The 14963-nt window shown below is 30.1% G+C and overlaps 1 protein-coding gene across 1 annotated transcript; it reads left to right on the forward strand.

The window, feature by feature from the left end:
• The first annotated feature begins 252 nt into the window (after positions 1-252).
• LOC119674849 (zinc finger protein 853-like) lies at positions 253-1398 on the forward strand. The gene has a single exon (XM_038086006.1). The coding sequence runs from the start codon at positions 253-255 to the stop codon at positions 1396-1398; it is 1146 nt and encodes a 381-aa protein (XP_037941934.1).
• The last annotated feature ends 13565 nt before the right edge of the window (positions 1399-14963 follow it).

Genomic DNA, 14963 nt, shown 5'->3' on the forward strand with positions numbered 1-14963 from the left:
CGTCGCATAGAAGTTGAACATCCACAAATGATGGTATTGGAAAATACAGTGAGACGCATACCTACTACGCCGACACAGGACAAACTTATTCCCAGTTCAAATTCCAAGTTACCTATCCTCAACCAGCAGAGAAGTAATCAGCAAAGCAACCAGCCGACAGCTAAGCAAGTAACAGCACGAATCATACAAGATCAAGATATATTTCAAAATCAAATGTACTAAGTATCAACTCAGCAAAATATCCAACATGTCATGCCAGTTAGAGGAACTCTAAAACCATTCAATCGAAACCAAGTCACAGAAGTTCAACAAATGCTGCAAATCCAACCATGCGAACCAAAGCAAGAATCACAAAATATTAGGCCCATCAGAGGAAATTCACAGATAGAAGAAACACAACGACAAGTAAACCCAAAACTTACAAAGAAGAATCCCGAAGTATTTAAGCCAGCACGAGTTACACCAGATCAGGAAATATTTCATAGTCAAACGAAGCAAGTATCAGTACACCAAACACCGCAACATGTCACGTCGTTCAAAGAAAACTTAAAATCGTTCAATCAGGACCAAGCCACAGAATTTAAACGTATGCTCCAAATCCAAGCGTGCAAACCACAGCAAGATTCAAGACCCAACAAGCAAAATCCCAAAGTATCTATACAACAGCGAGTCACACCAAACCGTGAAATAGTATCAGTTGAAATACAAGAACTACAAAACCAGTTAAAACCAATATTTATCAAAGAAAATCTCGAAGTATCTAAACAACAGCAAGTCACCCCAAATCATCAAATATTACAAGTTCAAACACAGAAAGCACAACGACAGAAAGAACCAAGCGTAATCAAAGCGCAAAAACAAAAGATTCAACGGCACAAAGATCCAAGTCCTAGCAAGAAAAATTCACAGGTAGTTAATCAACCAAAAAGAATCAATCCAACGAGGAATCACCATATAACACAAGTTAAAATTCAAGATACACAAGGATGCGTAGAACAACAGCAAGTTCAAGATATTGAAACACAACAAGGTCAACAAAAGGTTACAGTCAGCGAAAATCATAACAAACGAGTTCGATTGACTCAAGAAACCCCAAGTCCGACACAATCATTGCAACAAGTTTCAATTAAACACGATAGTCAACGAAAGCAAGAGTCACAAGAAGAAAAAGATGATTCCACACGTCCGAAGGATAAGATAGACAATCCTCTGATACAAGTACAGGAACTAAGCCTAGGAATTCCAAAACCATTCAGCACCCAAAAACTGCAGAAGCCGATGAATAACTTAGATGTACTCCAGCAGAAGGATTATGATCTTGTTAGTACAGACCAAGACAAATTCTTCAAAGTATTCAAGAGCCCAAAGAAACGGCACAGGAATTATGCATGCAGGTAGTGCATCGCGGCAAGTTCATTTTTTCTCAAAGAAGGAGGGAAATGTGAGGATGGAAATTTGTAATAATTTCCAACCTACATAAATTTAAATAAATTTCGAAGAAATCTGAAATTAAAATAGATAAATTAACATTTAACATAGTTATTAGAAACTACTTACCAAAAAGCTACCCAGCCTGCACGCAACTGCAACACGTGAAGCAATCTGAAATTAGGAGATAATAAATTTGTAATAAATAGAGAAATATATCTTAATAAAATAATAAATACATACCTTCTTTGTTCATCCCCGCAAATTTATTTAAATAATTTTCTAATAAATTATTTTTTATAATTATAAAATTAAATTACAAATAATTTAATAAAAACAAGAAGCACCGCACGCAAAGTTACAAGAATTATCAAATCAAAACATAACAAGCAAATATCAAAAACGTCAAAATAGAAATTCGCCGCAAAGAGATAGACGAGATCGGTTGAGCGCACAACTTGAAGAACAGTACGAAAGTAAGACATACAAACGGGAAAGTAAACAAAACTTCACAAAACAGCAGAAAACAATTGTATGTGCGCTACACAAAAAGCTCGTCTGATCTGTATAAAAGACGACGCATTTTTGGTAAGGGTAGTGAGTCTTGTATGATCACTCGGTGGCATTGTATGTCAAAATATAAAATAAATAAATATAAAAATATTGTCTGACACAGTGGCGGTTTTAAGCCTAGTTGTATAAATTACTAAAATATATATATAATTGTGTACAAGTGCATGGGCGGTTTTAAGTCAAGACACTTGGACACTATTGTATAGATATTCTATAACCGAACAAGGAAATATATTTTTTTATATATACACTAACCCTTCTGTCCCACACAGGTACGCATTGAGCAAGTAATCATACGAAGATACAAACCACGGAACCAGATTAGAGATCACCGAGCTCCAAAGGAACAACCTCCAGATACAGCAGAATACCAGGAAATAATCTCAAGTTTCTCAAGTTTAATCACGTTTAATGAATTTACTTTGTTTTTTTTTTTTAAAAAAATACTATGTCATTGAATTGTACACATTAGTAATCTCAAGTTTACATAATTACGTTTAACTAAATTCCTTTTTTATAAATACTATTTTCATGAATTAATAATATTTTAAATAAATCTACATTTAAAATTTAACACACATTACTTTTATTTTGAGAAGTCCTGTCTCCGCGAATATAAATTTATTGTAGCGACCCCCTGGAAAAGACTGAGGATACCCCAGCATAAATTATAACGAAACGGGAAAATCCGTGTCGTTACATTATTTATATTCGTAATATTTTCAGCACACAATATTATATAAATAAATAGAAGGAAATTGATTTAATGAAACAGTAAATGCCCTTCCTTCTAATCAAATATTTTTTCATTTGAAATTTTAAATGTCCTGAAAAATATTCATTATGTGCTAGTAATAGAATTGTCATCTTTCCTGCTGAAAAGACAGAATGTATGCACTTTTCTTAATAAACTCATTTCATACATGTGTGCAGAGTTGCTTTGGCACATAAATTTGCAATGCAGCACACAATATCAAAATCAAACACTTCCGCTTCCGTAGTAGCATTAATTTCTACTTCGTTGCATCGTACAGAAGACTCATATATGCAATTTGGGTGCACACATCCCTTTTAGCTGCAAATGAACTTGCAGTGTTGCCAACTTTTGAGAAAAATTTTACAGTAATATGCCTGAACAGCACATAAATATACCATTTAAGTGCATTTGTTAGATATGAACTGATATGTATGTAAGTCGTATGTACGTATGTGTCTTATTAAGAATGATAGTGTCAGTGTTGAAATGAATTCATAAAGTCTAGTAAGTAAATCGGTATGTGCGGTAGAAGTTGGCAGGTCTTGATCGCAAGGGTGTTATTAAAATCATTTCGTATATGATTGCCTTACATATCATTTCTAAGTTTAATATAGAGACAATGGGTGGTGGCAAGGCATATAAGAAGTACTTGTCAAAGTTAATATTTTAGTTAAAATATGTGTGAAGCTCTCTTTTTTTTGGTATAAAGTTTAGTGCCAAACTTAGAACCGTTGGAAAGTGATAATACTGACTCTAGTTTTGGTTGTTTTGTGTCATTTTTTTTAGTTTTTATGCAAAAGGGCAAAAGCTTTTATGAAGACTTTTCAAAGCCTTCATTTATGAAATTACTGTTTTTTTGAGTTTGTGATATATGCTGTTTAATTAAACCATAAATTAACCAAAATTCAATTATGCGCTTCAATTAAAATTTTACAAAGTCAAGCTATACATCCTGTCTCAGTCATAAATCAACGTGAAAAGTCTTCAGCAAGAAAAAGTTCATATGGGTTGTGATATTTAAGCACAATTAACTTTGAATTTGAAGCCAGCGTACATTCAAGCACAAACTTAACTAATAAAAACACACACAAGTGCATCCTCTTCCGGTGCCACTTTGTATAACGGAAATAGGAAAGCACTAGCAATCATGTATATTGTCCGTTTGCTTATGAGTTTGATTTCCCATACTTACTGCTCTTCTTTTTGTTACTGACCAATTTAGTATACATGTGGGGATTTTTTTTTCAAAACTTTTCTGGTTTTACGTACGTATCCTTTCAGTTCCATTTTTTTCCCTCTAATATAACCTATCTTCATTGAGCTAATGCTGTTAGTAGTGCTACGAGAACAGGAGTCTGTAGTTTGTTGGCTTATTTGTTAGTTATGTTTATGTACTATAGATACTGATATGCGTGTATGTACAAGTACAGAGTGTAGTTCTTTTTTTAATTTCTTACCCAAAGCATCTTTGACTTTTGGGTGCAATAAAACTGCAAATGAAATGCATTGTTAACCCCTTAACTGCATTTTCCGCATATGAGGCAAGCTTTCACTTGAGTGCTTCTGCACGTGTGTAGGTGATTATTTCCTTCAGTTGTTGTTTAAATTGTTTTTCATTACGGTCAAAGTTTATAATCAAATTGCATTTTATAGTTGGAGAAATTTGATGAAAAAATTGTTTCAGCTTTTTTAAACAGTTTCCTCTATGTTTGATATTGTGTTCATTTCTTTTCCTGATCCTGATCCTTGCTTTAATTGGAATGCCTTTCGTTTTTTTCATAACAAAATTTTAGTATCGATTTAATGTTTTTATTATTTTAATGGAGGTAGTTTAAAAGCATTATAAATAATCAAAATTACTCTACATTTTTAATGAAACAATTTTTAAGCATATTACTACTAAACTAATTTTAGAATACCAACTGAAGACGTAAATTGAGTTTAGTGGTTGATTTTAGTGGTGCCACAGTTTTCTATTCAGCTCAAGTAGCGTACAAGCGCTGTTTTGCTACAACAAACAAGGTCATGTTTATCTTAATTTGGAAACCTACCTATGTGGTTGCTAAAGGAAGTTATGAAATATTATATAGATCTACATTAAGATGTCAGACAGAGTCATTAGTTCGTATACTCTCATAATGAAATGTCTCAATCTTTCCACACTTGGGTACTCTTAAGGAAAGAATTCAGTTGTCCCTTTTTCCTTGCTACTGTAATTTTCGTAAAAATATATACCTAATTTTTTGATGCAACTATTTATTACCCGTTGACCTGTCAGCACTACCGTTTTTTGTTGTTTATATACTGGCTTTGCTTTGTAGGATTTTGTTTCTTGAAATATTGTAGTTTCTCATATTATTTGGAATTTTTCTTAGTAAATTGTAGAATTCTCCATTTGCATACTGCGAGGGGTGGGTATTTAGGTAAATATATGAACTGCATAGACTACATAGATTTGGAATGCAATATTGAAATCAATAGATCTCTTATGGGGTACCAACACTTGTAAATGGTCTATTAAACATTATGTCTATTGACTTGATTATTATACACTACATATTATATATTACATATTATTACTATACTAAAGTACATAATCTTATATACAGTGTTTTGTTTCCGCTATATAGCTGGTAGATAAGATTACATATAAAGTAATTAACGCTGTAAAGATCTTGGACATAAACGTAGTGGTATTTAATATATTGCTATGGAGATTTTGATATAACTAAAATAATGCTTTTAGTGGAAATTATCGACTCTTTAGGGTGTATTTTATTATTCAGTCAAGCGATTGTATTTTTATTTGAAATACAATAAGTAAAATAATATAAATACATGTTTCATTTGACTACGACTAGTTGAAGTGCAGAAAACTATCAAGCAGTTTTGTTATATGTTAGAAAACGTTTTCAAATGGTTAAGTTGCCAAAGGCGTAGTGTTAACTAAGTAGAAATCTCAATTATTATTCGACTACTAATTCGGTAGTAGAACTGAAAGATTAATTCATTTTAGTCTCCTCGGCAGTTTAGATATATTAGACAGATGGTGAGCTATCTCGTTTTGGTGCTGTTGTAACCGCTTTTAGTTACACCTTAAAACTTTTGTATTACTGCAATTCGATCCTCAAATCCCGATGAAGGTCTGTACTCCTAATGAACCACGGAACGTTGACTAAATTTCTTAGGATTCTGTTTTGGAAATGTTGGATAATTTATATGGACGATTTTGGTGCACATCCCCATAACTGGTATCCATATATTTACACCGTAGCTAAAACTTAGTTGTATATAATTAATTTGTTACTTAGATAGAAGGGTGATTTTTTGACAAAAAGGCAATGTAGCAAACCATTGTATGAGTTAAATGATTGTGAAGTTATTTCTATTAAGAATTATCGAGATTATAATATCCAAAAGAATAGTATACCATACATAGTTTACTATTTTGATGCCAAAATAAATTGTGTATAAAATAGAGGATTACATTTTACTGCTGTCCCTCTTTCCTAGTGGAGCATAGGGCTTCAAAAAATAAAGGATAAAAGTAGATAATATCTTTTTTATATATCTAGATAATACTCATATATATCTATCCATACAATATCTACTTCTATAAAAATAAAGAAGTCTAAATATTATCAATTTATTTTCAGCATCAGTTTGTTTATATCTTTGAATAGAAAATATGGGAGTCAGAGAGTTGCTCTTTATTGGATTTTTCACATATCCTTCTTCTTCATTGCATTGTGTTCCCAGGGGATCATTGGGCCCTAAAGTCATATATCCACAACTTATAAATTTTTAAATTGTTTTTAATAACAGGGCTGCCACCTTCTTTTATGTCTTCAAAATTTTAATATATATTTTAGTGTACTTTTTTTCAAGCTCAAAGTAAAATTCATCAATTTAAATATATAGTATCTGGGTTAATTTAAAAAGATTATATATACATCTTCGATTTTAAAAGGTTCCAAGTTCTTTATTCCGCCCACATTTTTTTTATAATTTTATTGCAATTCAGCAAGTTGAAAGAAATTACAGTACTTTTATACGTATATAACTTCTCGGTTTTGGTGAGTTATTTTTAGTGCCATGTAAGATTTTATTTTGGTCATAACCACAAAATATTTTTAATAGTCCATAAAGTTGACTATAATTTGGACTTGTTACTTTTTATGTAGGAACAGCTTCGGGTTTATTTGTAACTACTTAAGAACATTTAAGCTAAATTTGTTGTGAACTTAATTAGCATTAAAATTTTATGTACCAAAATTATCAGAAGTCCCAGTGAAACGTTTTGTTTGATGTAATTTACTACTTTTTTACAACTTTCATTTGTAATTACATGAGCACATTTTGTGGTTGTAAAAATATTATTCTGAATAACGTACCTTTTCCTTACTAAAACGCATAAATTTCTTAGACAAGCTGTTTTCTTTTGATTAATCACAACTTCAATTGACCAACTTCAGCATATAAGACTTAGTCAGAAACTTTTATATCCTATTTTATTTTATTTTATTGTATTTTTGACTAATAACTGACATTTTATGAAGAACCACTGTGAGTAGTCACAGAATTTTACTAGCTCGTCACAGTAGATTTCGCTTGATTGAGGGAGAGCAGTGATACACCGTTTCAGCTTCAGCTATAATGTAGCATATTTTTCGGAATAAATGAATAAATACACAAAAAGGAAGCATTAAATTCATTTTAATGCATTTTCTCAAATACAATATAATGAAATCCCTACAAATTGCTAGGCTTGACTTTATGATTTTAATTAATAAATTGTTGAGTACAGCAACGCTGTTAATTATATAGCGCTGCATTTAATAAGCACTTAATACTTAAAAATATTTGCAGGCTTTGCTTTTATTAAATTTGTATCTGGTATCTTGTATCGGGTATCTGCTGCATGATTTCAATACTGAAGCACTGCACTACACTGCAGTACACTGCACTACACAGTACTACACAGCACTGCAGTGCCATGCAATTGACCGCCCAAAATGTCACGCATCCGCATTCAATTAATTTCAATTAGTTGCTCGAATGTTGTACATATTAATTTGAACAACATCGAATGTTGTTGCCATTGTTGTTATTTATGTTGCTGTCATTGTTGGTGTTGCTTTTAATTTTGTCAACGATTCGTTCGTTGTCAATTAGCATAAACAAATTTTTTCCGAACGGTGTTATGGGTATTATATAGAAAACCCCGGTAGCCACATAATGGCAAAAGCGCTCGATGCAGCACATTTTGACTCTTATTAACATAAAATCCCATACAAAACGCCTCTAAATTTATATTAAATAAAACGAAAAACGGGCGGCTAACGCCGGAATGCAAATTAGCTCTTTTCTATAAAGTTCACGTTAGCTTCTCTTATTTTTTGACTAAATTTTATTTCATTTTTTATACGAGTACTGTGCTTTGTTGTTGTTTTTATTAAGTTGTCATTTTAATTAAATTAATTTTAGCTTAAAAGTGGGCTTGGCTTACTCGTCAAATAAATAAACACTGAAATGCATTTTTATTTGCCTAAAACGTTTCATTAAGTGTCAATAATTTGTTTTTATTTAAATTATAATTAATTATGTATTAAATAGCAGATATATGGTAATTTTGTTATCAAAACTAAAATTTTAACTAATTAAGTATTTCATTAAAAAGCATTTATAAAGGAAAATAATTTTCAAAAGAAAGTGAACATTATATTTGTGATAGCATTTTGTGAAAATTTCAATGAAAGTTATCTATTTAATAAATTTTATTTTCATTCATAATAACCAATATTACAACAGCATCCAAACGAGACAGTCAACCATTTGTCTAATACATCTGGCTTGCTGAGGAGACTTAAACGAACAAAGCCTTCAGATCTACTACCGAATTAGTAGTCTAATAATAATTTAGATTACTATGTTACTCTATTAGCACTAAGTCTTTGACAACTTGACAATTTTAAAACGTGATCTGAAATATAACAAAACTGCTTGATAGGTCTTTGTACTTGAACTAGTCGTAGTCAAATGAAACATGTATTTTTATTATTGTACATATTGTGTTTTAAATAATACAAAAAAAAATATTAACCAATTAAGACAGGTTAGGTTAGGTTACTGGGGTCGTCCGAAGACTCACTTAGACCATGAGGTCTATTGTGATACATTTAAGAATTTGACGCTATAATATAGCGCTCTTAATGAATTAAAAAAGTGCGACACTAAGTAACAGAGTCTATGTCTTGCGAAAGCAGGACATTGTAACAGAAGGTGATTCTTCTTTATCATTCTCCATGCAATGTACCAATTAAGATAAAAAGTCTTAAAATTAAATTAAAATGTCAAAATCTTGATAATTTAAATATAAGTTGCTCATGCAGTCATGCCTGTTCATCAAACGTTGAAATCCTGCAAAGACCTTAAGCAAAGATTTTAAGAAAGATGATTTTAAGAAAGGTGCAACATAGTATATCATATATACTAGGTATACCTAGTATACCTAGTATATCCGATGGTTAATTAGTCGAGTTTGAGAGAATAAGGCAGAAACATGTTTCAAATTTTGAAAACCATATGAATTCGCTGGTTAGCCATCTTGCTAATATGATAAATTCCTCTAGACTGAAACGGAATAATAGAACTGCTGTCATACTTTCCTTAAGATTATCCTGTTTAATTCAACTTATTGGCCGTGATATCTGGTAAATAAGCCCTGACTACCTTTTCAGAGGCCCCTTAAAATAATTCACAACTTATTTTATGATTCATTGTAGTATGTATATATAGTATAATTTATAGTGTAAGGTAATTAGTTTTGAAGATTAGTACATTTTTTGTTAGGCTATAAATAAAATCGATTAAATAAAGACATATTCTAAAAAAAAACAAAGTTGCTCATTCAATATCCTACCAATGTATTAAAAAGTAATGCATCGAAATACAATACCTAAAAGTTGATAAGAAATAAAGAAAATAAGTAACCAATATAAACAAATTGCCCTAGTCCACACATAGAAATATATAAAAAAATATATATTAATACAATGTCACCACTACTTATGGTATTTTGTTTTTTTACAGTAGTTTAAAAGCCACAGTGTGAGACTTGTACCCACTAAAGTCTTAGGAAGGTCTTAGAAATGAATGGAGCAGATTTCTACAGCAATGTGGAAACTTAATTCCATATATTAGGCGAGAGATATTGGCAAGAGAGATAAGGCTTAATACCTAGTGGATTAGGTTTATCTGAGTCAGAAAGCATGAACGTAACGCAGGTAAATGGAGCGGGGATATCTGGTACTAAAGCAAATGAGAATTATAATAAGCATTTAACCCCTTGTAAATCACTGAAAAATCACTAAAAAAAAAAAAATGTTATTAAAATAAAATCTGTATTGAATTTTGATTATTAGGTTATTTAGTATAGTTTAGTGTTTAAGACCCGTGTATATGATATCAAGAAAAAATATTATTTAAATGAAAAAAGCAATGAATATTTATTATTTGATCATTTAAAGAAACACAAAAACTTATCAAACAAGGAATGTATTGCTTCTAACACGGTATTTCATTTACAGGTTCAAACTGAGAAAGAGGTTGCAAATCAATATCAAATATTAAATGGTGTTATTGATCGATTCAGTAAAAAAATGGAGGTGAAACGATATCTAATGAAAACGAAACAATGCTTCTGTACCAATATAATGCACAATATCATAAGTAGTGGATGATGATGACCAGATTGCATAAATTAGAATTACTTTCCCATCAATTATATTCACCAGATTTGATTCTCAGTTATTATTAATTGGTGGAATATGTGATAAAGACACTCGGAAGAAAGAAATTTAGTATTTCCCTTTATTTTCTTTTCTTGTTTCCATGGACTAAAGTTATTGTCGAAATTTTGGCCTATTTTAAAGTCAGGGAGAGGTCTACATAAAGATAGTAGAAATGTTAAAGAAATTTTGGATATATCAAGGTATTGTTTTTGCTGATTGAAGTCGAATTTTTTAATGAACTTGTGATTTTACTCGTCACTTAATTTGAATTTATGAAGTGTATTTATTAAGTGTTCTGCTATCTATTGTTGTAAATAATTAATTTTTAACAAAACTAGTGAGGGCTTTGGATCATTTGGCTAATAACCGCTGACTCTGAGCATTAAATTTGGCAGGGCACGAATATATGTAAAAAGTATTGACATTTTGATAAAGTCAAATGTTAAGGTCTTTTGTATTCATTATTATTATTAAATTCTCATTTGAATATATCGAATTCAACCTTATGTCTTCGTATATAATTGATTTATTTTTTCTGTTATTAATATCATGTTTGTTTGTTTATTTTTTATTTGTATCTTTCATTTATGCTATTTTCATTGAAAATAAATTATGAGTGAATATGTGAGTCCTATTTGTAAGCAGAAGTGCATAATATTTTCATATAGTAAACATTTTTGAAAACTTATTAAATTTCAATGTAAATATTTACTTGAGTTTCCTACTTGATCATTGCTCATATAGTATGCAATATGTGAATAGCACTCATTGTTGTTGTTGTTGTTGTTGTTATTGTGATTGTAATATCTTTGCATGTGATTTATGATTTACTTGTTGACTTGTCATATAATGTGGACGAAAGCATGTCAGACAAGTGCTCATTGTCAATAAGCTGTCATTGATTACACAATCTACGAGATACAAAATAATATTTTATGGATATATTGAATGAAATGCAACAAAAGAGTAAAAAGCAAATAAATATTGCAATTGGAAGTCGAAATGTACTTTGACGAGTTTCATATGTAGTAGCAAATATTGTGGCACGCTCCATTGAAGTTGCAAAGTACTTGATAAGAAGAAACAAGTTAAGTATACAAATAATAAAAATATAAAAAATTTATTGAGAATTTTATTGTTTCCATAATTAAATACTAAAAGTATATGTTTATTTATTAAAAATTTATTAACAGTAAATTGTACTTATCAAAGCAAAACTTCTATATAGCATATATAAACTCATAACAGCCATTGAGCAAAGAGTTTACTATGGGAAAGTTCGATAGGAAAAGGAATAATATATTTTTATTGAAATTTCATATAAAATTCAATAAATTATACTTAATTTATGAAACTAAGTTTATATGTAAATATTATTGTATCTAAAAACATTTGTCAAACTGACTACGACCAATCAAAAGTTAAAATTAACTGCTTCCATTCCTTTACTCTCTCACTGTCATCCTATCAATTTGCCATAAAAATGCAAATCAATGGTAACAGTGGAGCACTAAAATGTTTTAACATTAAATTGTCAAATAAATTGGATTTATCGTATCGTCTTGGTTGTGAAGTTGCAAATAGTAAAGTTACTGGCTACACCCATTGTTGCTTCACTGGTGTATATACAGAATATACCATACACTTCGTGTCATATACTTTACTGGCCAACTGTTCCACTATAAACACTTGACAGCTCAACGTTGACAATATCAAAAATATTTTTTTTTTCAATCTTGCAAGCGAAGCAAGTAGCGGATTCTATTAATTCCTTAGTATCTGGTGAGTATCGTTATCCAAGTAACAGTTGTGCAAAAATAAACAAACAAGTCATAAGCTATGTTAAATTATGAATCATTTTCTAACTAAAAATATATTTTTTTGTTATAAACCTAAATCAGCAAAATTTTGCTCTTATAGTCTTTTCCAAAAAATGGAAGAGTTTTAATTATACGGAAACTGTGGTCACATATTATGACTCAGACCAGTAAAGCAAGCATTGCCTCTATTTATGTAAAAGATAGAAACTAAAAGATTTTTTATTATTCAATATACAGGCTGTTTTTTGGAATTTCTTGTAAATCTTCATGAATATTTTTTGGCCCATGAAACGAAAAAAAATTGTTCCGAAGGGTCTCTTTTTAGTAATTAGCAGGGCCGAATTTTAAAACCCTTTATTCCGTTTTGAAATTTCCATCCGACAAAATGTTAGTTTTTGGTGGATTTCTGAGTAAAGATTAGCATGAATGTACTATTTAATAGCTAGTATAAAACACACCGTCTCTAAACACATGCCATGTGTAAACACGAAGCGATCCAATCTACTAAGTATTCTCATAGTTTTATCCATTGCATTGCATTACAGACAATTAATCTTTTTAAATAACATGGAATGATATTTAATACTTCTTTGCATTATAAAGTATGTACTACTATAAATATGATTAAAATATAAATATATGATTGATAAAATATAAGATTGATATAAAATTAATTTTGCGTATAGTTCTCGTGATAAGCATTTAAGAAACTTTAGGGTTACCAATAGTGTTTCTTGGAGGAAAAAAGTGTATCTGTGGAAGTATTTGTAGGACGACCGTAACTTCGGTGGAAAATTCAAGTTGAGGAAACACTAACTGTGTTCGCTAGTCGATACTGGAGTAGGTACGCAGGCAGCAGAGGCGTCTCAAGATGAGTATTGCGTCAGACTAAAACCCGATAACGGAGTATTATGACTAAAAAATAAGTAAGTGAAAGGGTTTATAATAAAAATTTTTAACTTTTTTCAATTTTTTATTTTATAAATTCTAATTTTTTTTATATTGCACAACTTTCTGAAAAACTATTTAGTACCGTATAATAAAATAGTTAAAAAACAAAAATTCAGTATTGTTGTAAAATAAATAATATAGGTTCTTTAATTATGTGTTTAGAGAAATTGTTTTTCATTAATATTAAATATTAATATTAGTATTTTAACCTGATTATATTAAATATTTATTTACAGAAAATGTAAAAGTTCTACCTGTTAATTTTATTTCAATTTATTCTTATCATGTTATGACTAGTTATTATAGAATAAACATAAATATATATATTCTATAAACATTATAGAATAAAAAAAAAAATTATAGAATAAACAGATATAGATATTATCTTCTCTGTGTAGGTCCTTTGTATGAAAAGAGGCAATCGCAAGACTATAAAAAAGACAATTCCATAATAATTGAATATATTGCCTTCTAATAACAATAAATTCAATCTTTGCTTTCTAAAAAGTGTTTTTGTTCTGCATGATGCAGTACAATGCAATATAATCAATGCAGTGAAGTAAACAATACTACGTAAATATTTACAAACTGAGATGTAATACTCATAATGATTCATAAATCACTTGCATCATATTGAGCAAGTATTAAGTATTAATGAGTATCATATGAGAAGTGTATGAATCATTATAAGTACTTTAAAATAAAGTCAGAGTGAGTATGAGTGAAATACAGTCAATGACTTGTGTATGACTTATGATCGACTTAATACTTATGAATAATTCATAAATCACTGGCATCATATTTGTGTCGAGTACAAGTATTAATGATTATCATATGAAGAGAGTATAAACGATAAGTACTTTAAGTTTAAGCCTGTATAAGTGAAATAACGTCAATGACGCGTGTGTGATTCTAGTATTGAATACTTATTGCAGTTCTCTGATATGTACAAACGAAAAGGCAAGACATCAAAATTGATTCCTCATCCACCTTATTCTCGAGATTTGGCTCCCAATGATTATTACCTGTTTCCAAATTTGAAAAGATGGTCCCAGGGAAATAGATTTTGGTCAAATGATGAAGTGGAATGGGAAATTTAGGTATATTTTGGAGGAGTTGATAAATTGCATAATTTAAAAACTATCCAAATGTTAAACATCATTGAACTCAGTGCGTCGAGCTAAAAGTGGACTATATTGAAACATAAAATATAATTATCTTGGGTCGGTTATTTATCAATTCACATAGTATATAACTGATACATTTTTCTGGTGGGTTAGATTTTCGGTTTCTTGACTAGTTTATATTCAATTCGAAGCTTTAATAGTGGTAGATATAAATACTATCCACCTTTTCTTGGTACAATTTTGAACAAAAACTTTTTTATGGAGCTATATAGTGTGAAAAAATCTATAGTTAAAAAATCTTCAATAATCTCAAACAGCTTTATCGAAATAACTGAATTATTTCACTAAAGTTTAGCCCAATAAGTATTCGCTGATTAGTTCGGTGCCTAATTCCTTATTTCAGTTTAGTGTATTCAGAAGTTATGGTAGTTCAAATATGACCTATATAACAATAATAACGAATAAATTATTTATACTTTTACGAACTACATATATAAGATTAGCACTTTCTTAA

Source organism: Teleopsis dalmanni, chromosome 2 (assembly GCF_002237135.1).
Source record: "Teleopsis dalmanni isolate 2A chromosome 2, ASM223713v2, whole genome shotgun sequence".
Taxonomy (NCBI): Eukaryota; Metazoa; Arthropoda; class Insecta; order Diptera; family Diopsidae; genus Teleopsis; species Teleopsis dalmanni.